General features: G+C 34.6%; 1 protein-coding gene across 1 annotated transcript; it reads right to left on the reverse strand.

The window, feature by feature from the left end:
- Positions 1 to 2830: 2830 nt before the first annotated feature.
- Positions 2831 to 27682, reverse strand: LOC111061364 (endoribonuclease rege-1). Its single transcript, XM_022349057.2, has 5 exons — positions 27632 to 27682; positions 20703 to 21634; positions 19531 to 19740; positions 16677 to 16784; positions 2831 to 2940 (listed from the first exon to the last, which is right to left on the reverse strand). Exons 2-5 carry the CDS (start codon positions 21455 to 21457, stop codon positions 2844 to 2846), a joined length of 1170 nt encoding a protein of 389 aa, XP_022204749.2. The 5' UTR covers positions 21458 to 21634; positions 27632 to 27682; the 3' UTR covers positions 2831 to 2843.

Consider the following 27682-nt stretch of genomic DNA (forward strand, 5'->3'; position numbering starts at 1 on the left):
TCTACAGCTTAGAGAGTATTATAGAAGGTACAGAAATCTACTAACAACTGTAATAGAAAATGCTAAGAAACAATACTTTTCAAGGCGATTTGAAACTTCCAGCAACTCTAAGCAAACATGGGAAGTAATAAGAGAATAACTGAAGTGCAACGGCCAAGAACACAAATCCACCAAATCAACTTGGAAGGGAGAGAATTGAAATTGGGAGATGATGATAAAGATATGGCAAATTCTTTCAATGAATTTTTTATTAGTATTGGATCAAAACTGGCCCAGGACATTCTAAATAGCGATTGTAATGGCGCAGATGAGCATGCGGCAGCTGATCAGATAGTCTGCCGGTCATTATTCTTTACACCTGTCAGTGAGGACGAAATGATAAAAATCATTAATAGTCTTAAAGCTAATAGTGCACCTGGACTCGATAATTTAAAACCAGATTTTTTCAAACAGAATAATACGATACTTGCCAAGCCTTTAACACATATTGCAAACAAAATTTTTGAGGAAGGTGTTTTTCCACAGTGTCTTAAGGAAGCTGTCATTTGTCCAATCTTCAAAACAGGAGATAAGAAAGATATGAATTGCTACAGACCCATATCATTACTAAGTACATTATCAAAAATTTTTGAAAAGTGTATCAAAACAAGACTGATCAGCTTTCTTGAAAAAAATAATCTTCTATCGCCAAACCAATATGGTTTTAGATCTAGTCGCAGTACAAATGATGCTATCCACTATGTGACCACTCAGATTGCCGATAAAATAAACACTGAAGAGAAACCATTGGCAGTATTCTTAGATTTAAAGAAGGCTTTTGATACGGTGTCACATGACATTCTTCTTTCAAGGCTTGATAACTATGGAATAAGAGGAGTCGCATGGAATCTTTTCAGAGCTACCTATCAAACCGAACACAATGTGTCAGAGTCAATGGATGTATAAGCAACAAGCTGACTGTAAAGTTTGGAGTGCCACAAGGAACAGTACTAGGACCAATTCTTTTTCTTCTCTACATAAACCCATTATGCAACATGGAAATTAATGGATCAATCACCACCTTTGCAGATGATACTGTTCTACTGTTCTCTGAACCGACCTGGGAGATGACCTGGAGAGAAACCGAGACTGGACTTCAGAGGGTGTCTCGCTGGTTGAGTGAAAATCTGCTAACATTGAACCATGAGAAAACCTTCTTTCTGACTTTTTCGGCGACTCAACATGGACAGCCAACAGGAGATGAGATAGTAATCAAGAATCAACGGAATAACACTTCATACACAGTTCGCAGGAAACAGTCACAGAAATACCTGGGAGTTACAATGGACTCTTTTCTGCGCTGGGATCATCATCTCAATGAATTATGCGGGAGACTGAGGAAGACTATCTGCAGATTCAGGATTCTGAGGACACTGGTCGACAAGGGATGTCTAAGAGTTATCTACTTCTCTCTAGCTCAGTCCCTCATGCTGTATGGGATTGTGGGATGGGGAGGTGCAAGCTTCTTGCACATCGAACCGCTCCTCAGGGTACAGAAGCTGATCATGAGGGTCATCAACCAGAAGCCTCCACGCTATTCATCAGACCAGCTATTCAATGAGTTTGACGTGATGGATCCAAGACAGCTTTACTTCAAGGAGATACTATGCAGATTACACAAGAACCCAACAACATTTCAAACCAGAAACCACAACCACAACACCAGATACAGGAATCTTCTCATCACTAGTGTTGCAAGGAAGGCACTATACCAGAGACATTTCAATCATTTAGCACCAAAATTATATAATCTACTTCCTGCAAACTTTAAGCAGATTAATCATCCTAGAAAGTTCAAAACAATAGTACACAATTGGTTGATGAGCAAAGGAAGACAGAACATAGAAAACATTATTTCAAATAACAACTAACCACCTAATGACTTACTAAACACTAACTAATTAATAATACGCACAAAAAAAACAACAAAACCTACTCTAGAACATGGTACGCCATAGTGGAGTAGGTCAATTTCCACACACAAAAAACTAAACAAGTAGAGGACACATTATAAGAATTTTTTTGTAACTAACTATTGTATGTAATATTGTAATTTATCTAATATTTTGTGTAATTGATGTTGTAGTTTTAGTTTTTTTGGGAAATAAACATTCATTTATTATTATTATTATTATTTATTATTATTCTTATTTGCTATCTTTTTTTTAGTTTTGTGCGCTGTACTGTTGTTGTAAATTGGTTGCGAAATAAAGAATCTTATCTTATCTTATCTTATCTAGTTAATGGAACATTATTGTATAAGAGGTGTCAGTCTTCTGGCTGTTCAGTCTTCAGTTCATATATCTTAGACCTATTTGTAAATAATAATCTTACAATAAAACTGTTCTATTTCCACACATTCATGAGACCTTTCACTAAATAGGTAACATATACCATACAGGGAAGATAGCATATTTTGCTATACTTTATTTAATACCCATTAACAAAACATATTAACAAGCATAACAAAACCATTAACATTAACAAGCATATAGAAGTTAATGGAACATTATTGTATAAGAGGTCTCAGTCTTGTGGCTGTTGTATCTAAACAGAATTATCAATGCACCTTTACTCACTTTGTTCATAGTTTATCAACAGTTCTTATGAATATTTTTTCACTTGTTAAATATTAATACACGATATTGCTACTGCGATATTGCTATTGAATTTGTACACGATATTGCTACTTTCAAACCTAATTATTATTTAAACAATAGTTCAGAGAATAATCCATTCAAATAAAACATAAAGCAAATGACGAGAAAAAAGTGACATCATATAAAAGGAACCAAATAGTCCTGTTAGAACATTAAAAATGAAGTTAAGTTTACGCCATTTCTTCCCAGCGGATCAACTGGGAAGATCAGTATATCTTCAACCCAAGACAGCATCAATAACCTACAAACACAAAAAATAATTAAATTTTTCAAAATATTCGAACAGGAAGCTATGAGAAAATTTAGAGATAATAGAATAGAGTATAGTGGGATTCAACATTCATGTTATGAAGTCAGCGTTTGATTAACAATGGTTTGCTATCCTTGCCCATCATTGGACAAAGACAGCTTTTCTAGCTCCGCATTGTTGCCAGTTCGTTTTTTGACAATGAAGAAACATGATGAACTACAAGAACAGTCAATCTCTTGAGAACAGAAACAAACAAACATTGTGGAAATAAAACTTTTGAACAATATAAGTGTTAAATAACTACACAATGAATACAATCTTAATTCAATAGAAAATATAAAACAAACACTGAGAAAATAATAGTGAGTAATACCATACAGAAAAGATAGCATAAGAAGATATCCCATGGTTTAGGGCGTTTATGTTTCAAATTCCACTGTTAACTCAAGCCGATATAGTCCAGTCAATAAAGACGTAAAAAAAGGGGAGTGCTTGCAATTTATATTGTAGTTCTGATTTTCTAATATATTATTTGGGTAGTACATAAGAGAAGTCCAGAACCAATTTCTTCATGCAAAATTTCCTTGTGCTATACACAGAGTGACCCAAAAATCCCGTTTTTTTGGCACATTTTCCAGTTTTCAGCTATTTCTGCCAAATCTCGTGATCGGACAGAAAAATTTGCTCCCGCCTTTTTTTTAGATTATAAAATTATGAATAAAATGAGATCATTCGGAACTCTCTATCTCCAATGAGTACTAAGTTATGATTTTTCATAATGAGTGAAATTTTAAGAAAAAATCAATTTTGATGAATTTCAGTATTTGATCAACAATATCTTCCGACTGTTACCATTTAGATGAATAATTCAAAATCCCTCTGGGCGTATTTTTGTGCTCTACAATCTGAGATCAAGTAGAGCGCTCTATCTCATATAAATTACCAGGTACATCTGACAACAATGCTCCTTGTATTGTGAAAAACACCTAATTTTCGACCATCATCACCAATTAAATTGTCGTCACATTGATATTAATTTCGCAACTATATAATAAGAGAGAGTAGGGTTGTGTGTGTTCGTTTGTTCGCATCAAATCATGTCAACTTGTGGATTGCATACCGGAAAAACGGGAATGATTTAGATTTCCTAATTTTGCACATACATTACGATAAGATAACGTTCGATGGCGGAATAACACGCCGTTGTGAGCTCCTGCCTTTTTCTTGTGTTATGGTGGTTTTTTCAAGTCGTACTGAGTTGTGATTTCACCAGTGTGTTCATCTAGGTGATCTGCAGCTTTCTGTAAAGTTTCAAGTTTTTGACTCTTCTCTGAAGGACAGTATTTAGTTTTTACTAAAAATGGCTAGTAAACAATCTTCGCCAGCGGTTACACGAGCTACAGGAGTCAAAAACTAGACAAAGGCAGATAAGGATGAGCCTTGTTCTGCGCAGGCTGTCATCGACTGGTAGCCGCCGCCCCTCGTCCACCGATGGAGAGGGGGTAAAGAATATACGCAGCCTCATTGAAAAGACTCTCTCTGAAGTTTTGAACAAGGGCGAATTTTTCAACAGCTTGGTATCAACTCTGGCCGACCGACTCACGGATAGCATCACTGACATTGTCTCTGCTAAAGTCGAACAAAAATTAGAGGCTAGGCTGCTTGCAGTTGAAAACGGATTGACTGCAATGATTGACTTCCAACGAGAAAAAGGAAAGGAAGTTGGAAACTCGCATCGATGGTCTAGCCCAATACCAGCGCCGAAAAAACCTCTTTATTTTTGGGGTGACCGAGTCGGCGAATGAAGATGTTCTGGAGGTGGTGTCCTCACTGTTCAGGGATCGACTTGACATTCGGGAATTCAACCCGAATCTCATAGACCGTTGTCACCGGGTTGGTCGCGAGCGGCCTCCATCCAGTCAGCAGCCGGCAAGGATGCCTCGAGCGATACTTGTAAAGTTTGTGAGCTACCAGACAAGGCGTTGCGTGATCTCAATGAGACAGAAGCTGAGAGGAACTCCTGTCACTATCAAGGAAGACCTCATGCGTCAAAGTTACGAGTTCTCCAGGGAGATGGCTGAGAGGGTGGACTGGAAGAATGTGTGGACAATAGATGGACGAGTTCTCTGGAGGGAAGGTGACAGGGTCTTCTCAGGAGAATCAGTGTAAGATTAATTCAATTACAACTATTGACTTATAAATGGTTGCATTGTTATGTAAACGGTAGTGAGGAACGAAATAAATAAGGAAAGGACTCAACTGTTATCTATTTATTCGTTTATAAGAAAAATTGAATATTGATTGATTAGAGTTAAAAACTCTGGACTTTTTTTCTGCTCAATGAAGTTTTAAATTGATTTGATAGTCTTTTTTGTGTTTTCTCTTCACATTGTTTTTTATTTCTATCACCATTATTCAAGTTCTTGTTTCTCCCATTAAGCTCTTATAATCATGAATATGATTACTTACGTAGCTTTTATTATTTTGTATTAGAATTGATGATTAGAATAATTTTCGAATGATTTTTTTTTTTTTTTTAAGATTACATCCTAAAGACTCCAGTCATGGAGTATAAGACAAGTCATGTTATTACATAATAATTCTAACACTAAGTAGTTCAACCTAGTTTAGGTTTGAAAGGAATTCTTGTACACTATAAAAAGCTCTATCAACTAAATATTTTTTAATTTGTTTTTTGAAAATCTTCAAATCATCATTACTTTTCAAGATTTGAGGTAGCTTGTTATAAAATTTCCTACCAATATAATCTGGTTTTTGTTCAAATAACCTACTATTGTGACCCATTATATGATAATCTGCTCTGTTTCGCGTATTATACTCATGAACATCTGAATTCTGGATCACACCACTCGTTTTCACATGCATTACAACTTCATATACATACAAAGATGGCACAGTTAATAGACCAAGCTTTTTAAATAAAGGCTTACAAGAGTCTAACCTATTCACTTTCTCTATACATCTGAGTGCCTTCTTTTGAATCTTAAACACCCTGTCATATTTTGTTGAGATGAATTACCCCATACTAAAATAGCATACCTAATATGATATAGTATAAGTCCATGGTAAACAGTTAACAGTAGTTTTTTATCATTCAGCCTAGCAAGCTGCCGCAGGACAAATACCCCAGATGATATCTTATTACATATCCTCTCAATGTAAGGATGCCATGTTAATTTCCTGTCCAATAAAATTCCCAAGAATGCTACTTTCTCTTCTTGGTCTAATTCATTTTCCTCTACAAACACATTTATTTCTCTATCCTCTACTGAATTATATTTACTTTTGAATTGTAGGAATTGACATTTCTTACTATTTATTGTTAATTGCCTTTGCTTCAAGAATTGGACAATTGACTGTACTCCAGTAAAAGCATTTATTTCTAGACTATCTAATAAATAATTGTTAAAGATAAGCGATGTGTCATCAGCAAACAACAGAGCTCTGTGATCTTTCAACTCTTTTGGTAATTGGTTCACATACAACAGAAACAGTAAGGGACCCAGAATTGAGCCTTGAGGTACTCCAGCCTGGACCTCCAGTTTTTGAGATTTAATTTTTACTATTTCATTCCCATCCACCTTGGTAAGCTCAACACACTGGTTTCTACCTATGAGATATGATTCAAACCATTTTAGTTCTATACCATTCACACCTACAGTTTTTAGTATTTCCAATAATATTCTATGGTTCACACAATCAAAAGCTTTGGATAAATCAAGAAATATTGCGGCTGCCTTCTCACCTGAATCTATTATATCTATTAGTCTTTCCACAAGGGATACTATTGCAGTCTTAGTAGATTTCCCTTTCTGGAACCCATGCTGTTCATCACATATGAAATTAATTTCTTCCAGGTGCATCAATAACCTATTTAAAACTACTCTTTCAAAAATTTTACTTATTACATTTAGAATACTAATGGGTCTATAATTTTCAACTCTTTCAGAATCACCGCTCTTGAGACTGTAAGTTGAAAGCTTCATTGATGACACAAGATAAGTGTCGATTGAATTCAATTGAATCATAATTCGAAACAGGATTGTTGAATGTGGATAAGTCTACCTATCTTTATTATACCGTAGCAGCTTTCTTTTTTTTCAGTGATAACAATTATTGCTCAAAACCTATATTATTGCACATTTAGATAAGCGGGAACCCGTGTTAAATTTACGCAATAATCTTATATTTTAATCCATTCTCATTTCTTATCATATTATTATTTCAAAGTCATCCAGCAGTTCGTAAAATAATCTAACTATCATTTATCAACTTGTTACTTTTATCCTCTAAATGTCTGATTACATCTCTTTAATGCAGACTTCAATGAAAGGCGACAACTCCTCCTTGAAAATATGTCATACAAACATTCAATCTTTGCCAGCGCATTTTGACTTTTTTAAAATCATGTTATCATCAGTTCCTCTAGATATTGTAGTATTGAGTGAGTCTTGGCTTAAACCTAGTTTGCAGTCCTCAGCTTTTGCTATTCCTGAATATTCACTATTTAGAAACGACAGAATTAATAAGGGTGGTGGGGGAGTAGCTATCTATGTAAGATCCTCTTTTGCGGCTCGAGTTATAGTGTGTTCGGAGCCGGTGTACTCTCATTCTCCCGAATTCCTCCTCCTTGATGTGAGAGTGGGTGGCGAGTCTGTTTTGGTCGCTGGTGTTTATCGCCCGCCTAGGGCAGGTAGTTTCCACACATCCGAGGATGCATTAGCTAGAGTTATGCATAGATACAACCACATAATTATTGTTGGCGACTTAAATGCTGATCTGATTAAAGATTTTCCTGAAGTAAGACAGATTAGAGCTTTTGCTGACACATTCAACTTCACTATTTTACCTAGTGGTCCGACATTCCATACAGCAACATGTGATTCACTTCTCGACCTAGCAATTGTAAGTGATTATTCTACTGTTATTACAAATGGACAAGCTCGATGTAACGATTTTTCAGCACATGATATAATATATTTTACATACAATCTGAAGCATGAGACCAATTACAATAAAACATTTGAATATCTAGACTTCCGTAACTTTGATTTAGATTCGTGTCTGGAAGCTGCAGTGTGTCTCCCATGGACATTTTGAATACAACAGATATTGACGATAAGATCAACACTTTCAATTCATTCATTTTTTCCATTTTTGATGATTTTGCGCCAGTTAAATCAGTAACAATAAAAAGTAAACCGTGTCCCTGGATAACAAGTGATATAATACAGATTAGGAAGGAAAGATACAGGGCAAGGCGTCTGTATCTCCGAACGCATAGGGAGTCTGACTTAGCTCGCTTCAAAAGTTTGCGAAACAAAGTCAAGTCTATGTGTAGGAACTCCAAGTTAAGATATTTCCATACTCAGTTCGAAAGTGGCGGAAACGCCTCGGTACTTTGGTCGAGATTGAGAAATTTAGGAGCTGTGCCTGTTAAGAGTGCATCAGGAGAGCTGGCGGTCTCACCTAGCGACTTGAATAGATACTTTTGTACTCCTCATCTACCATCAGGTCTCCCTGATTACCGAACAATTTCTCAAATGATAAATTTGTCGAATCCTCAAATTCTTGATGATCAGTTCCATTTTTCTCACGTGACTCCTAATCATATTGCTTACACTATATCAAATATGAATAAGAACAGCAAGGGTATTGATATGATTCCAATCTCGTTCTATAAAAAAATAATGCCAGTTCTTTTACCATCAATTACGCATAAATATTTAATTTCTCTATTCAAATGGGTATTTTCCCGAATTTTTGGAAGTATTCTATTATAAGACCAATCTCAAAGATATCTAATCCTTCCAATCCATCAGACTTCCGACCCATTAACATACTCTGTTCCATTTCCAAAGCTTTAGAGAGAATTGTTCATGGGCAGTTAACAGCTCATCTCAGTTCAATTAACTATTTCCATGAGTTCCAGTCAGGATTCAGAGCCAATTTCAGCACTTCCACTGCACTCTTGAAGGTTACCGACGATGTAAGATCTGTAATGGATCGAGGCATGCTGACAGCAATGGTTTCTTTTGATTTCAGCAAGGCATTTGATAAGATCTCTCATTCGATTCTTATTCATAAATTAAAAAATCATTGTCATCTTTCACCTCTAACACTTTCTTGGTTCTCTTCATATTTGAGGGGTCGGTTCCAGGCTGTCATGGTTCCTCTGGTATAACTGAGGTGGACTGGATGCCTGTTTCAGCTGGAGTGCCTCAGGGATCGGTACTTGGACCTCTCCTTTTCTCCATTTACATAAATAACATAACAGAAATCATTGCTCATTCTTCATTCCACCTGTTTGCTGACGATCTAGTGTTTTATAAACATTTCAACCCGGGTGATTGTGTGGAGGCTGTCACGCGGATGAACCTGGATGTCTCTTCACTCTCTGTGTGGACCCGATCGCATTGCCTGTCGTTGAATACACAGAAAACGAAATGCACTGTTGTTGGTTCACAAAGACGAATTAGACAAGGAGCGATTGGTATACCTTCTGTAACCTTGGATGGAGTGGAACTCATATATGATGATAGGATCAAGCTGCTTGGCATGCTGATTGACAACGCACTCACTTGGGAGGTTCATGTGAATGCTGTAGTGAGAAAGGTGTTTGCAGGGATGCATCAAATAAAAAGGTTGAGGAGATTTTTGCCGGTGGGAGTGAGGAAGACTCTGGTTCAGGCGCTTATTCTCCCCCATTTCGATTATTGTTCAATGGTATACAATGGTGTTTCTGGAGAGCTCAATGGCAGGCTTCAAAGGGCATCAAACTATGCTCTGCGATTTATTTTTGATGCTCGATGGAATGACCACGTAACACCCCTGTACAGAGAACTTGATTGGCTAAAATTAAAAATTAGAGCAGAGACGATTGTATTTTATACTCTGCCAAACCTACAAACTAATTGTGGGAGGAACTGGTCTGGAATATTTGAGAGAAGGACTTGTACTTTTCATTGAGGTTCATCAGAGGGATACTCGGTCTCACCGCTTCTTTCTTCAGATACCTCAACACCGATCGGCAATTTTCGGAGCTTCGTTCTGTGTTACGGCTTCTCGTGAATGGAATGCTCTGCCACTTTATGACTTAGCCCATGGCTGGTAGCGAGGAGAAGTTGTATTCCTTTTTTTTATAATAACTTACTTATGAAATGTAGACAATGATTTTTGCATGGGTTCACGAACTGCATGACTTTTTTTCTTTTTTTCCTTCTCATTTTTCTATTTCAGTCTTGTTCTTGAAGTAATCTATATTAATTTTTACTGTGCTCATCTATTATACTTTTAGTTTTACATTAATACTTACCGTATAGTTTATTCATGTACAGTGCTATTTTGTTTTGTACCACTATGGGTCTTCTTAGACTCAGTGGAAATTGTCATATTGTATAAATAAAATAAATAAATACATTCTAAAAATATCAATCTCGTGCACCTGGAAGCCCAAATTTCAATTTTTCAGAATTAATGTTAAAATTTCATCAATGGTACATACAATTTCATAAAAAAATCAACAAATCATATGGTCCAAATTAAAAAAGGAACATCTGTTTCTATTATAGCTTTCTACCTGATACCACTTAACCTCAATAATATTGTTTGGATAACTGATAAATATTTTTAATAATAATGATAAAATTGTTATTATAAATATAATAATAGTATTGTTTTGATAACTAATAAATATTTTCATTTTCACAAACTCTGTATAATATGGTGAATATGAAACAGCTGAATCAAAGAAATTATCTCAAAAACATGTGTTTAGAAACTTCGTTTTCCTGATGCAATGTTTAGGCCTACACGTGGCATGGATTATCAATTTTTCAGCTAGAACAGTTCTTTAGACAAAGTGCTAAATAAACGTCTACAGTTATATTAATGCTGTATCGGCAATATGAAAACGCATGCAGTTAATATGTCTTTGAATAAAGGTGTTGATATTTACATAAAGAGATTATTCTCTTCCATTTTTATTCAAATAAAATTCCAAAATTATTCGAGCCCTGATAGAATGACTGACTCACTGTACAATCAGTCGAAAATTTTAACATTGGAATGAGGGGTATTTTGGCAAGCTGAGCAAAAAAATAAGGTTATATGCACCTTTCGTTATATCTTCAAATGAAAAATGAGTTTTGTGGGTTGTCAAAACTCCCTCTGAAAGGGAAACTACTCAACTTATTCCATATTGTAGTGAAATAACAATGATCATCCATCCATCTATCGTCTTCTATACTATAATAAAGGAAAGAACTGGATTATACACGTATACAGGTGTAAAGTAAAGGAAAATTATGTTGGACGCATCATCACGTCTGAACTACTGGACTGATCAACTTGAAAGTTTGCATATAGATTCTTGCTTAACCGAGGATGGTTATAGACCTATTTTAAATTCTTCAAGATTTGATTACATGAAGTTTTCAGTTTGTCAAGTTTTCAATTATTTGACATGCTTCCAGTTGTTGTATGGAAGCAACAGAACATTTCTCTTAAAAGGGAAATTAGAAGATAGGTATGATTGGGGATGATCGAAAAATAAAAACAGATTTTACGTTGCACCCAAATTTTTTTCGCCATTTTGAATCCAACTTCTGTTTTTTAATTGAAAGGTGGTCATATGATACATGATTCCGATACAGGATTTCCAGAGAAAAGGTATGGTGAAAACTGCACATCGATATCTCAAACCTTTCAAAATTTATTCTCATTCATTTCCTTTATTATAGTATAGGCGATGATAGATATATGGATATATCATCCATGTTAACTGGCTTAAACACGTAGGCCTATACACGTGTAAAGGATAGGAAAATTATGTTTGACACATCATCACGTCTGAACTACTAGACTGATTTACTTGAAATGCTGCATATAAATTCTTAATCAACTGAGGACTCTTATAGGCCTATTTTTAATTCTTCTAGATTTCATTACCTCAAGTTTTCAGTATGTCGAGTATTAAAATAGACCCTTGCGAAGCACGGGTTACCTGCTAGTGTGAAATAAGCTCTCATTGAATGAAATCATAATCATAGAAGTCAATTATACTAAAGCAATTTTTGTTTGAATATGTGTGTTTGTGGATAAGAATGTATGTCGGATGGTTCTCGAAAACGGCTATAACGATTTGGATTAAATCAGGAATATAGTGGGTTTGCGACAAAAAACATTATTTTGGAACAGGTCTCAACTCTGGGAAAATTCGCTGAAGTTCCTTGAGAAAGGATTATTGGTCCCTCAAGTAGCAGCTGATCAAAAAAAGTTTTCCATAGTCTGTTGAAAACGTAAGAGAGTGTGACCAATGAAACAGATTATAATAGCTGTAGTTGAGCTAACAAATTTGGCGACCTTAATTTAAAACATTGCAGTATTCATGGAACATCTGGAAGAATAGGTTCAGAAAGTGACCGGATGATAGCAAAAGAAATTTAAAATTGATCTCTCCAAACATATGGTAGTTGAATGTAATGTTCATTGTGAGATAGAAATGCGACTAATTTCTTCAGCTTCTGTTGTATTGGTTCCTCTGTTGCTCCAAGTTGTACGCAGCCATGGCCTTGAGAGAGCCAGTTGCACTGTCTGTTAATTCATAATCCGGACTAAATACCACGAGAACCAATGAGATAAGCCTGCTATTAAAAAAAACCCTACTCTGATTAATTCTCATGAAATTTAATTCTGATTGAATTTGAACAGGCTTTTGTGCTACTGGGCCTGATATTTTCATGTTTCAATATCAGCTAAAAAGTAAATCGAAAAAGACCCATAATATTCCATCAGGTGCTCCTATTTCCTTTCATGATGTCATTACATGACACAAGACAAACCTATTGATATTGATAGATCACAAGTAAATACTAAAGTTGTCAATCTTATTATATTAAGCGAGCAATTTCTGTATATGGTTATATGGTTATGTATGTCCAACGGATCTCGAAAACGGCTCTAACGATTTTCACGAAATTTGGAACATAGTAGGTTTATGATATAAAAATTCGATTGCACTAGGTCTCATCCCTGGGAATACTCGCTGAAGGACATGAAAAGGATAATAATTATTCATCCTTGGAAAAACAGATGATAATTTCGTCGTCTGTCGATAACAGAAGATGCATGTGCCTGTGTGGGAGAGAGATAGAATAATTATGTCCAGCTGTTGAATCTAGAAATTTTAATTGACTTGATCAAAATAATCTGTTTTGTTGACATGACATGGTATATCATCCTAAATTAGAGTATATCATAATTTTCAAAGTTTATCATTATTTTACAGTTTTAAGTGATTAGTGAGTGTTATTTTGTTATTCAATTTGGTCTGTAAACAATCTAAATTAGAACTTTTCTGTTTTCAAATGGTTGGATTGAAAATTGGACCTGAATTCAAGTGTATGGAACATAACCTACTTTTTGGAATATTTATAGTGTATAAATCAAAATTCGGGGAAGAAACAGTTTTGGGCTGTGCCTGTTAGTCCTTTCCCAATCATTTTAAAGATTGTGTTCTGTCTATCAATAAATAAATAACGAGCGAAGCTCGGTGCCCCGATATTTGAGATAGATATTAAATTGTGTTATATGTTGGTTTACATCCAAATTTTCATCCCTAAGCTTTTGGTTTCCAGCTAAGATCAAAAAAAGAAATCATATAATGGTAGTCAATAATCAAAGTGATTGAATAAACTCTTTTCAGATTTATGCAAATTCACATTAAAATCATCCCACAAAAGAGAAATCAGCCACAATAATGTTATACTAACTATTATGAATGGACTTCCATGGAAGAATCAGTGGATTGGCTGCTTTTACACTTTTGGATAAGTGAAACGAAAAGTAAGCGACAGGCTATGCCAAAAATTCCAGAATAAGCAAGAGATCCATGGATACCAGAGTCATTAAATTCCGAATCAACTTAATTTGGAATTTAATCTTCAATTGCATCAAGCAAAAACAAAAAATAACATGATCACTGCTAATCTGATAACTGTCAACGGGAAATATTAAATGCCAATGAATAAAGTCGAGGTCGACTCTTAAGCCCCGCCCAATATTCTACAAAATTCGTTGCAATTAGACTACTATTCTACAGAGCAGTTCCAATTAACATATCAATTAATTATTCGAATGATTTGACTGAATAATTTTCATGCCAAGTTATGGCCTAATCTCAAAAACGATTATAACAATACAATTTTGGTAGAATTTAGATTAAAAATGTTTCACAAAAATAATCTTATCTTTTAATTCCCGTAGCGAAGCACGGGTGCCCTGCTAGCAATGACATAACACATAAGTTCATGAGATTATGTTCTATGAGAATCACCCGTTAGATGCACTTCATTTCAGTATTTCCTAGTGGAGAGGCGCGCTCAAGGACACCTCAAGGATAAACATTTCAAACACATAACTTTTGACACAATTCTCAGATTTCATCGTACTACACTTCATTCTTCTCGGCTCGTCAAGGCGGTCCATAATCATGCATCATAAGTCAAATTCGGTAGAAAAAAGGAAAATTTATTGTTGAGTGTACTTAAGGTCATATTCCAATACACAAAAAAAGCCAAATTCTATATTCAAAGCTATTAGATAGATAGAGATATAAAAGTGCTTTATTGAAAAAAACAATATTTTACCAGAAGTATCATTTAAAAATATTGCATACACTATACGGCTTGGTCAAAGACCGTCAGCCGGAAATTCCGAATTACTAAGATAAATGAACACACATTCTTCATATCAAAATAAAATAAATAAATTAGTCTCTTTGGATAAAACAGAAGCATTCTAACATTTTATATTTCTAATGTGATCCAATTTCTTTCTTCATTTTTTAAATGAAAAAAAATAATAATAAAGTCCAAATAATACATAATGATCAAATTTCTTGATAATACACAAATTAAATTAAACAACCTGAGTAGAAAAAAGTCGGAAAAGAGTACCCAATGACTAAATTACAAAATATACAACTTACTATGGCACTAACCAAACATGCGTAAGAAGGAAATAAATATCCATGTAACGCTATTTCAATTCTTAAATTAAAATGGATTAATTCTTTATTTTTCAAAAGTATATAGGCCTATTACCTTTGAGTGGAAATGATCTAGATGAAAACGAAACAGCACCAACTTGACCTCAATTACAAACATTGACAACTATTGAGATGATGTATAATAATAATAACAACAATAATAATGGGGGTTCATTAGTATTTTAATATCAAACCAAACTATTTAATTACTGAAATACCTCAGTATTATGTATCTCGGTAATCCCTTATTATAAAAATCATTACTACTTGATCTTGAAATGTACAATAGACTTTTCTCTTTCATCTGCTGTACACGATTCATGAAAAAAATGTCCACTTAACAATAAATTTTCAATTTTTCGACTGAATTTGACTTTTTTTTCTTCATGATGCATGTTTTTGGACCACTTTTGACGAGCCGAGAAGAATGAAGTGTAGTACGATGAAATCTGAGCATTGTGTCAAAAGTTATGTGTTTGAAATTAAGTGCATCTAACGGGTGATTCTCATAGAACATAATCTCATGAACTTTTGTCATTGTGCGAAGTATCAATGTGACGACGACAATTTAGTTGGTGATTGGTTGATGCTGAAAATTAGGTGTTTTTCACAATACAAGGAGCATTGTTGTCAGGTGTACCTGGAAATCTGTATGAGATAGAGCGCTCTACCTGATCTCAGATTGTAGAGCACAAATATACGCTTAGAGGGATTTTGAATTATACATCTAAATGGTAACAATCGGAAGATATTGTTGATCAAAAACTAAAATTCATCAAAATTGTTTTTTTTCTTCAAATTTTACTCATTTTTGAAAAATCATAACTCAATACTCATTGGAGATAGATAGTTCCGAATGATCTCATTTTATAATCTAAAAAAGGCGAGAACAAATTTTTCTGTCCGATTACGAGATTTGGCAGAAATAGCTGGAAACTGGAAAATGAGCCGAAAATACGAGGTTTTTGGGTCACCCTGTATCTAGAACAAGGAAATTTTGCATGAATTGGTTCTTGACTTCTCTTATGTACCCAAATAATATATTAAAACATCAGAACTAAAATATAAATTGTATGCACCAATGTATATAGTGACTGGACTAATAGTTCTAGTAGTTATTTTTCGAGAAGCTATGTGACGCTGGTAGTCTCTCTGTGCCGTTCTTACATTCTCGCCACAGCAAAACAGTAATAATAGACAGTAGTCGACAGTAATCGGCTTGAAATTTGGAACAAACCATATACCAATATACGATGGGATATCTTCTTGTGTTATATTTTCTCTATGTATCTACTATGGAAGGCGGTGGAAAAAGAGAATTGGCAACCATGCCGTCCTAGTTCTATTTCCAATGTCTTTTTTTCTTCTTCTGACACGGTTTAGGCATGACCTGCCTGTTCTGGTCCTTAGGATAGCTCTGTTCTACTCTTTTATTTCTTCTATTCTTTTCCAATATTTTTGAATCTCAATTTAGTGCACATCTCTTTTTAAGCCGCCCAACATCTCTATGTCCTGTTGGTGCATATTGTAGAGCTTGGAGTGGGATCCCACTGCTTGGCATTCTTTAGGTGTTCCTTCCATCTGACTCTATACTTTGATATCAAACTTTATAACGTGAATGACACTATAATTATGAGATAAATGACGAGTATATTACCTTTTTTCGATGGTAGCGTCCCATAAGGGGTTGATGCCCATAAGATCCCTGAATTGGTTCTTGCTAACTATTATTCCATCCATAGCAGCAGCGCACTGAATCACATACCTGAAAACACAAAGTATTCGACAATGATTACATTGAAAATTATAGAAATAATATAAATTTAAGAGGTTCGATTTAAAAATATTACTATAATGAGGTCCAAGCTGAATTGGCAGTAGAGAAAGACAGGAGAACAGCGTTGCCGATTCTCTCCCTTTTCACTGCCTTTTATAGAGGATACCGGTATATCTGATGTAATATTAACTGTCACTCTTGTTTAAAGAAATCAATTATATCCGCCAGGAAATTAAATTTTTTGAATTATTAAATAATACATTTTTATAATTGAGATTAAATATTTTGTTAAAATCTGGCAACGTTAAGGAGCTAGAAAAGAATAGCGCTATCTGCTATCTTCGACAATATTGTTGAATGATAGACAAGGATTGCAACACTAGTGTTAATCAAATACTGTCATTATAACGTGGACCTTACTAAAGTGTTGACACAACAGTCATGGCTATAGTCGGTTATGACATAGAGAAAAGATAGCATGAGAAGATTAAAATCACTTCACTTATATGGGCTACTTTATAAAAATTAATAGAAACAATATAAAAACTTGTAGTACCCTTTTATTAAAACATTTTAACGACTAGTTTCGACCATTGGCCATTTTCAAGTTGGAATGTAAAAATAAACAAGTTGATACTAGATAACATATGTTCAGATGCTTATTTTCATATGATTTATTTATTATTCATTATTTTTGGTTGAAGTTATTTAATTTTAATCACATTTCCTTTTAATTTTATCAAAAATAGGTTTATTCAAGTCAGATTGAATTATATTTAATAATTTTATAATCAGGCTTGATAACTATGGAATAAGAGGAGTCGCATGGAATCTCTTCAAGAGCTACCTATCAAACCGAACACAATGTGTCAGAGTCAATGGATGTATAAGCAACAAGCTGACTGTAAAGTTTGGAGTGCCACAAGGAACAGTACTAGGACCAATTCTTTTTCTTCTCTACATAAATCCATTATGCAACATGGAAATTTATGGATCAATCACCACCTTTGCAGATGATACTGTTCTACTGTTCTCTGAACCGACCTGGGAGATGACCTGGAGAGAAGCCGAGACTGGACTTCAGAGGGTGTCTCGCTGGTTGAGTGAAAATCTGCTAACATTGAACCATGAGAAAACCTTCTTTCTGACTTTTTCGGCGACTCAACATGGACAGCCAACAGGAGATGAGATATTAATCAAGAATCAACGGAATAACACTTCATACACAGTTCACAGGAAACAGTCACAGAAATACCTGGGAGTTACTATGGACTCTTTTCTGCGCTGGGATCATCATCTCAATGCGGGAGACTGAGGAAGACCATCTACAGATTCAGGATTCTGAGGACACTGGTCGACAAGGGATGTCTAAGGGTTATCTACTTCTCTCTAGCACAGTCCCTCATGCTGTATGGGATTGTGGGATGGGGAGGTGCAAGCTTCTTGCACATCGAACCGCTCCTCAGGGTGCAGAAGCTGATCATGAGGGTCATCAACCAGAAGCCTCCACGCTATTCATCAGACCAGCTATTCAACGAGTTTGACGTGATGGATCCAAGACAGCTTTACTCCAAGGAGACACTATGCAGATTACACAAGAACCCAACAACATTTCAAACCAGAAACCACAACACCAGATACAGGAATCTTCTCATCACCAGTGTTGCAAGGAAGGAACTATACCAGAGACATTTCAATCATTTAACACCAAAATTATATATAATCTACTTCCTGCAAACTTTAAACAGATTAATCATCCTAGAAAGTTCAAAACAATAGTACACAATTGGTTGATGAGCAAAGGAAAACAGAACATAGAAAACATTATTTCAAATAACAACTAATCACCTAATGGCTTACTAAACACTAACTAATTAATAATACGCACAAAAAACTAACAAAACCTACTCTAGAACATGGTACGCCATAGTGGAGTAGGTCAATTTCCACACAGAAAAAACTAAACAAGTAGAGGACACATTATAAGAATTTTTTGTAACTAACTATTGTATGTAATATTGTAATTTATTTAATATTTTGTTTCATTGATGTTGTAGTTTTAGTTTTTTGGGGAAATAAACATTTATTTATTTATGTATTAAATTATTCCTATTTAATTTTGCAGTTTTATATTATTTTTCTTATCTTCATAAGAAGATTGTAGGCATATACATCGTTTATGTTCCAACTTTCAGGCCGATTTTTGTTTACTCATGCCGACTTCTGTGTATTATTGCTATTTTGGTCAGGTGAGAGTATAAGAGCAGTAGAGTATGAGTGACTACAAGCGTCACATAGATTCACGAAAAACAACTGAGTTAAACGGCTTGAGTTAACAGTGAAATTTGGAACATAAACGCCCTATACCATGTCTCGCGTATCTTCTTATGCTATATTTTCTCTATGGTACCAGTATGACTAATGTGTTATATTTGTGAAAAGGTTTAGTCTAGAAAATTAAATGAACATTGTTGACCAAGTTAATTGTTACCTTGGGAAAAGGAAAACAACACTATAAAAGGAAAAGCAAGTAGGTTCTACTGGACGGCAAGGTGTATAATGGCTGAACAGCCAAGGACGGGAGTTGGAGAGAAGAAAAAGAAGTTAATTGTTACCTGTAAGGGGAAACGAGAACAAAAAAATGGCTTGAAATTTGGAACATAAACGACATATACCATGCATCTTCTTGTGCTATCTTCTCTCTATAATGAAACTATTTGTAATTGTCACCCACCTGTCATAAGCAGACGTGACGTAATTGTTATTGATGCGTCGACTGGGCGTCACGACGAGTGTGCCGTCTCTCTCCCAGGCGTTTGCCAGGTCGCCCAGAAAGCGTTTGCGGTGGTTCGGAAGCACCACATAAGTCTTGTTGCCCAGACGCCGGAAGTAGTCCACGCAGATCTTGATGCCTTTCACTGAAAAGTGTGTGTTGCAACCGTGGCTATAAAACAACAGACAAATTTATTAATTAATGAAATACGACATAAAAAACAGAAAATATGTTGGAAATTACTAAAATATTGCAATTATTCGAATGCTAATGAATTAATAATTATTATTACAGCAAATAATTTGGATTTTTGTTTAATAATAATTATTATTAATAAAATATGTTGCTTGATAAAATAATGAACGATTGATCATTAAAAAAAAGAATCCCATACTCTAAAGAGATGAAAATTCTCCCTCTTCCAAGCTCGTAAATCCTAGAGACCGTATGTTTCATAGATAGGAACAAGAATAAATTCAGAACTGGCGCACATTTCCACAATAATAGAACAAGGCATCGGGAAGAGTTGCGAGATGATGCACACAGGACCACCATGTATGAGAGAGGAGTAAAGAGTGCTGGGATTCGACTGTACAATAAATTACTAACATAAGAGAAATAGCTAACATAAGAGAAAATACAGGACGTAAATTCAGAGTATTGATGAAGGAGCAGGTTTTGAGCATTTGTGCATACACAGTTTATGAATTTGAAACACATTACGAGACGAGTTAGGCTGCTCGGTATTACTATGTACATATTTTTATGTAATTTTGCTATTTAAAATAATTGAAATATGACTTGATTTGAATATATATTTTATCGACATATCCAAATACCCATACCGTGAGTGGTAAATTGGACGAATAAATAATAAATAAATGAACAGTTGATATTTACATGAGATTTACCAGTATAAGTTATTCTCTCTACCAGTCTATTTTTCTCCACTGGCATTATAAGCCAGCATATTGTAATTTACATACATGAAGAAATCTAGTCTGATTTAATGTAAACTCTATAGTAATACCAAACTACACTACTGATGCTAATGTATGATACATGCAAGATTGTGGATATATTCATGTTATTTTGTGAATAGGGATAGATATATCATAAATGAAACCACTTACCTAAACGCCACGTTACACCCGTCTATGATAACAGGCCTGGGACCCGTTTTAGGGGACATCGAACCTGGAATGAAGACATTCATTCCAACGCGGGAATACGGGCTGCTTCCGTTGCTAGATGATGGTTCAAACACATGTGGATCATCTTCAACAACATTTGACAACATTGTGGAAGCGTTCGACCAAGGTCTGTTATTGTTCGACAAAGTCGTGTCCAGAATTTGTGAACTGTTTGTCGACGTTTGACCAATGTTTGACGAAACTTGGGTACAATTTGACCCATTGTTCCATGAATTCTGGTTTGTGTTACTAAACCGGTTCAACTCTTCATTTTCAAACAATTCTCCATAAATATTCGACTTTACTTGTGAGTTGTTGTAGTTAAAATACCTTTTTCTAACAGATTTCCCACCAGACTTCAACCTTCTTGAGAGATTGTGATTACTAAACCTGATAAAATCCTCAGATTTCACACCAGACTTCAACCTTCTTGAGAGATTGTGATTACTAAACCTGATAAAATCCTCACTTGTGGAATGTTCTCTTTTGATATACGATTCTCTTGGGTTTAGTAATGGGTTAGTACTTTGAAATTTTCTTGGACTGGCTGCGGTTGTAGAACTAGCCACGGTTGTGTTCACAGAATCAACTGCGGTTGTAGAACTAGCCACGGTTGTGTTCACAGAATCAACTATCACTATTGAGTCATCGTCATCACCTAGGTCCATGATAGTTGAATGACGGTTCTTCGCCATTTTGACAATTATTTATTTCAACTAACTTTACCAAGTTCCTTTAAACTTACAGATTAGTTCTGATAATTAGTTCTTAACAGATTATTTCCTTTCAGAATGCTTGTATTGACTTGTAATACACCACATTGAAGTTCAGTGAATTTGAGCTGGCAAGATGTAGAGGATAATTACGGCTACCTGTAAAAAGAATAGAATATATGTTTATTTCATCTAGACAATTTTAAAATACAATTGTTACACTTTTTACTGAAACTTTCGATAGAGCAGTCAGTATTTATAAACGATAATCAAGAATTCCTAAATTAAGCTCGTTTTGGTTGCCCAGCAACCAATAGGAATCAGCTTCTATATGGAGGTCCACGAAATAATGGCAGTATATGATTGGCATTGGTGTTTCAATCCTTGTCTATCTATCATTCGACAAAGCATACAGCGCTATTCTTTTCTAGTTCCACAACACTGCCAGATCGTTTCTATGTAGGAATATAATTAACTAACAAAATATTAATCTCAATTATAATGAAAATTTATCATTAATTCATTGAAAAATATATTTTCATGACGAATAGAATATAATTGATCATTTTAATCAGGAATGAACAGTTAATATTACATCAGATATATACCGGCATTCTCTATAAAAAGCAGAGAATCGGCAAAGCTTTCGCCACTGACATTATAACGTGGACCTCATTATAGTTAGATTAACTTTGAGCTATTTGTATTCATAATAAACACTTCCCATCCAACCAATGTTAATATTACTGTTTTGTTGGGGTGAGAGGGAGTGAGTGTAAGAACGGCACAGTATGAGAGACTACCAGCGTCACATAGTTTCACAAAAAACAACTAGGACTATCGGCTTCAGTTACAGTTAAATTTGCAACATGAGCGCCCTATACCATGGCATATCTTTTCTCTATGGTATCACCATAAATGATACAGTATCATCTCAACTTGATCACACAACACCATAATTTGATACAAAGCTTCCAAACTTTAAATGAATTGCACAAACTATGGGATATCTTCTTATGCCATATTTTCTCCATACTTTCACCTCCCAAAAATGGTAACATAGCTAACAGTAATCTCATTTTATACAAAATAAATTTCTCTTCAAGAACTTTCAACAATGTGATGAACAATTCAAGAATTAACTAAATACATGTGTCAAAATTTGATGCAAAAATTGTGAATTGTTAAATATGTTTAAATTAATAAGAAAATTTCACTATATTTATTGACTGACAACTTTAAAATAGTAGGCTACCATGGTTTCACGTTTACCTGGTTTTCAGTACAGCTGATGATGCGTTGGTAAACGTGAAACCATGGTAGCCTACTATTTTAAAGTTTTGAATAAATATAGTGAAATTTGACAATATCTATGTTTTCTTATTATGGAGAGATTTCACAACATCACCATCAATTCTACTAATGAATTATTATTACTAAGGGAAGAAATGAGGAAAAATGTATTCATGATTACCCCTACTCACCTGTAAGTTAGGAAGCCACCTGAAGTGAAAGATCAACTATGAACCCCATAACATGCTTTCAAGACTATTGGATACACCCACTAAAATATCTCTCATAATTAAAATAATATACTGGTAAATGAAAATCAAAATTATTATTCTTTTATCATCATAAAACTACTCAAACCACACTGATCACTTTCCAATATGTTGTATCAAATTATAAATAGTGAAATACTCTATTAAGGTTTGGTTTGAATTACTACAATCTCAACAACATGAATATTTGGCTCACGTTTCAATGTTGAAGTTTGTTCGTAGTCATTTTACTCCAAGTTTTTCATTCAAATAATTCATGTAAACAGTGACTTTCACTGTATGTATTAATGAACACTCTTTATTAATAACTGAAAGTAAATTATAACAACAAACATTAAAGTAAACTGAACTCATAAAAACTGAGATTGAAAAAAATGTTGGTCAATTTACCTGAATTAGTGGCTCACTCGGACAGGAACAGTTGCAAAATTGTAGAAAAATTGTATACATACCTGAGACAACTACTTATGCTGAAGTACTTTATATTAGCAATAATCTTTTATATAAGTAATAGGTTTATGTCTTCCAAGTAGTGAGTGACTACATATTGTGAGAAGCTTCTTGAGAATGGAAAATATAAAAAAGACTAGCAGATAAGAGGAAGAAAGATTAGAAATGTGTTTAAAAGAAAAAGAAAGGAATAGGAATGAGTTCTTTTGAAATTGACGAAAATGAATTAACCTATTCGAAATTGAAGAAAGATGAGTCATACTCAGGGGGAACACAGATATGGAGAATTCTCAATCTGATAATGTGATCATCTTGTTAAAGTACTGTTATTAAAAAAATTCAGAAAGAAGTAAGAAAATATAATTAATTTGATAGAAATTGAACATTTTCATCACTTGATTCATCAATAATAATCAGAGAGAATAATAAACTACTCGGAATATTCATAAATTGATAGCTTATCAAGATATCCAACTAAAACAAGAAGTAACAACCTAAATATGATCATGATTCTTACAAATCAGTCAGGAACCTTGGAGATTATGCCTATTTAAATTTATTTTCATTCGCATAAGAAGCATACAATTTACATGTACTGAGACATGCAAAAAAAGAATGTAAACAATTTATTTAGAAAGCTATACAGTTACTGAATACCAACAAATATTTTCAAATCAAATAGCCAACAGATAGTACAGAATATATCATTAATGCATAGAAAGTTGCAGGATTTTGCTTGCCAAGTTCTTAAATCGATAACGTTTAAAGAATCGTTAAGAATAATGTTATTTTTTACAAATATGGGTGATTAGTTGCAAATTATACAATTAACAAAATTATACAAAAAATGTATCAAGCATAAGAAGAATCTTTCCCAGTAAAATATAACTAATCTGAAATTAGATGCTTAAATTTTTCTAATTTTGTTCCTACGTGTGAAGTTCATGGATATAAGTAGGCTTTTATCATTTAAAACATTATTCATTTTGTGGGCAAAAGTAAGCAACAAGTTAAAACCTGATAGAAAAGAAACAAATCAATAATTTGCACAGTGCAAATGTAAAGCTGCGAAGAAAGATCAGCTGATTAGAATTGGAAAAGTAATGGCCTTCAAAAAATCAAGTTGAAAAATAATCTTTGATGCCCAGTTTCACCAAGCTTGGTTATAGTAAACCGGGTACGCTTCATATGTGTGCACTTGAATTATGGAAAGAAGCTAATTATGTAAAGCGTAGATTATTTGATCATGTTTAAATGTCTTGACCGAGCTTAGTAAAACCGGGCAAAGTGTCTTTAGCCATTATACACAGCCGTAGCTTGAAATAAGTCTTTGAAAGATGTAGTCGTCGTATCTCCTAATTAGTGGCCGTAGTCGAGTGGATCAGATGGTTCAGAGGCCCGGGTTCAAATCCCGGCCCGGGCAAGATATTTATCTCGGGCCACTCCCGTGTTTCGGATGGACACGTTAAGCCGTCGGTCCCGGCTGCCTAAAAAGCAGTCGTTAGGTCATGTCAGAGGCCCTGAAATTGATCAGTAGCGACCTGAAAACTCTGACACCAGACCTGAGCCAGCCAGGTCACTCGATATTATTATTATTATTATTAAGCCTGTTTGAAATGAAGATTGATTAAGATTAGGAGACTACATCTTCTGAAAGACGTGTTTCAAGCTACACTAAGGCGATGTGTATTGGCCTCAAGTCGGACATTCAGAATATTGTCCTATTCTCACCAACAACTTATTATCAGCTAACGGACAATTCGTCGACATCAACGGTTAAGTTAACAATCGGTAAGTGTGAAATCGGCCATTGCCATTAAAACCGTTCAAATGAGATGGTAAAAATAGTGCTTGAAAGGCATCACGTCCGAACTCGTCTCCAGGTAACCAGAGATCAACTATTGAAGGCTGAGTGTGAAGCAAGATCGGACACCAGTGGGTCACCAGGATCGGTGGCCGAACTGGTGGAGCGAGTGAGACACCAGCCAGTCAGCGTTTGCATACATACTCACAAATAATAATGAGCGTCAGAGTGTGGTTGGCTACTTTGCCAGCGCTCACCTTTGTTGGCAATCGCTTCGATTTTTGTGGAGCAGAGGCCAGTGAAGGCAAGCGCTGGCAAAGGAGCTATCCACACTCTTTTGAACCAATGCGTGCTGTTTTCTGTTTTGTATTTGCTATATAATATATATATATATATATATATATATATATATATATATATATATATATATATATATATAAATTGAAACAGGAGACACAAGACATAGATTGAAAACACTTCAACACATAAAGGAAGGGAACTCAGTTCCCGAAAATTTATGTTTCTAATGTAAGTTTGTAAGTGTTTTCAATCTATTTATGTCTTGTGTCTCCTGTTTTAATTTATATTACAAACTTTAAAGTGTCTTCTTTAACCAACCTGGATTTGAAACTGTACCACGCACTACTCGGTTGAGGAAGGGAACTCAGTTCTCGAAAATTTCCGTTTCTAATGTAAGTTGTCAAGTGTTTTCAATCTATTTATGTCTTGTGTCTCCTGTTTTAATTTTTATATATATATATATATATATATTATATATATATATATATATATATATATATATATATATATATATAGGCTAGTGATTCTTAATACCGTAAGGCGTTTGCCCTCGCTCGCCTTGATGAGATACTGGTCACATTGCAGTGTGGATGGCAAAACCAACGCGGCCAAGTTTACCAGCGCCTGCGGCTGGGCCAACTTCTGGACTAAGTATTACACATGGCCGCCAATGGTTGTTCTGCGACAAACCACCCATAGATCAAATGTGATACACTAAGGGCCGTTTGCACAGTGTAAGTTTAAGCTAAAGCTTAAACCAAATCTGGATTTTTTTTTTGTTTAAACTAAAATTCCGTTTGCACAGTATCAGTTTAATCTCTGTATTGAGTTTAAACTCTGGGAAAGTTTAAACCTCCAAAGCAGGAGGTTTAAACCAAATAATTTGGATTAACTTGACATCTGTAAAGATTTGATGGGGAAACAGCTAATAGTAAATTATTTTTCGACGGTTGTTTTTAATGCTTCTGTAGACGATAATTATTATTAATTTAGGTTATAGTAAATCATTATTTGAATGTAAAAATAATTGTAATGGAGGAATTGATAGAAGTTTTTAATGCGATTGATAAAGATGACTGCGAAGAAATTTTGAAACTGAGAAAAATTGGGCAAAAAGCAAATAATTTATTCTAGGATAGAGAATTTTTTAACGGTTTCGCTTGAGTACAGCAACTGCCAATTTAGTATTTTGATTGAATAAACCACTTGATAGAAAATAAGACAATTTTTAACAGTGGTCTTCGATTGGAAAACATGTTTTTAATAACACTTAAATGAGAGATTTCTAATAAACGAGGAACACCATAGTAGATTCAAGCGTAACAAAATAACTTTTTTATCTTACATTCTAAAATATATTTTCTGGTGCCAACTAAACATAAGTTTTTAAGGAATTTCTTGATCGCTTTTCACTTTTAGAACCGTACAGCTTACAACTCTGTGGATTTTGAACAAGAACAAGAGAATACTAAAATAGTAGCTACATTACCTCAAATTACTAATGGTTTGTAAACAAATTTCCTGTAAAATAAGCCTTCCTGATAGTATAAACGATGACATTCTATTACCAACTTAACGCTAAACTAGTTTAACTTAAACTGGATTAGTAAATGCACTGAGAAAACCGATCAAAGTTTGAACTAATAGAAGCCTAAGAACTAATGCCCCGCAACTCGCTCTGACACATTGAGACTTATTCAAGACATAATATAGTACGAGCCTAATATTCGAATAAAGATCGTAGAGCATACCAAATCTACAAGTAACACCCCAAAAAAATAAATTACCAAGTTAAAATAAATGAAAAATAAAATCAACGCCAAAGAAATTCAGGAACAGAGGGGGCTACCTAGTATACCATGAACAAAAATTTTTATTCCAATAGGCTTGCACCACATGGCAATTTTCAAAAATAACCTTACCTAGCATGCACGCTGCACAACACACTTTGTTTTAAAAATACTTAAATTGAAAAGTTCATTGAATATTGAATATATGAAAACTAATATTGAAAACTATGATGCTGTTTTCTAAACTTACAGAGTGCAGATGCAGAATGTCCTGTGGGTATCAGATATCAGATCAGTCGCT

Source organism: Nilaparvata lugens, chromosome X (genome assembly GCF_014356525.2).
Source record: "Nilaparvata lugens isolate BPH chromosome X, ASM1435652v1, whole genome shotgun sequence".
NCBI lineage: Eukaryota > Metazoa > Arthropoda > Insecta > Hemiptera > Delphacidae > Nilaparvata > Nilaparvata lugens.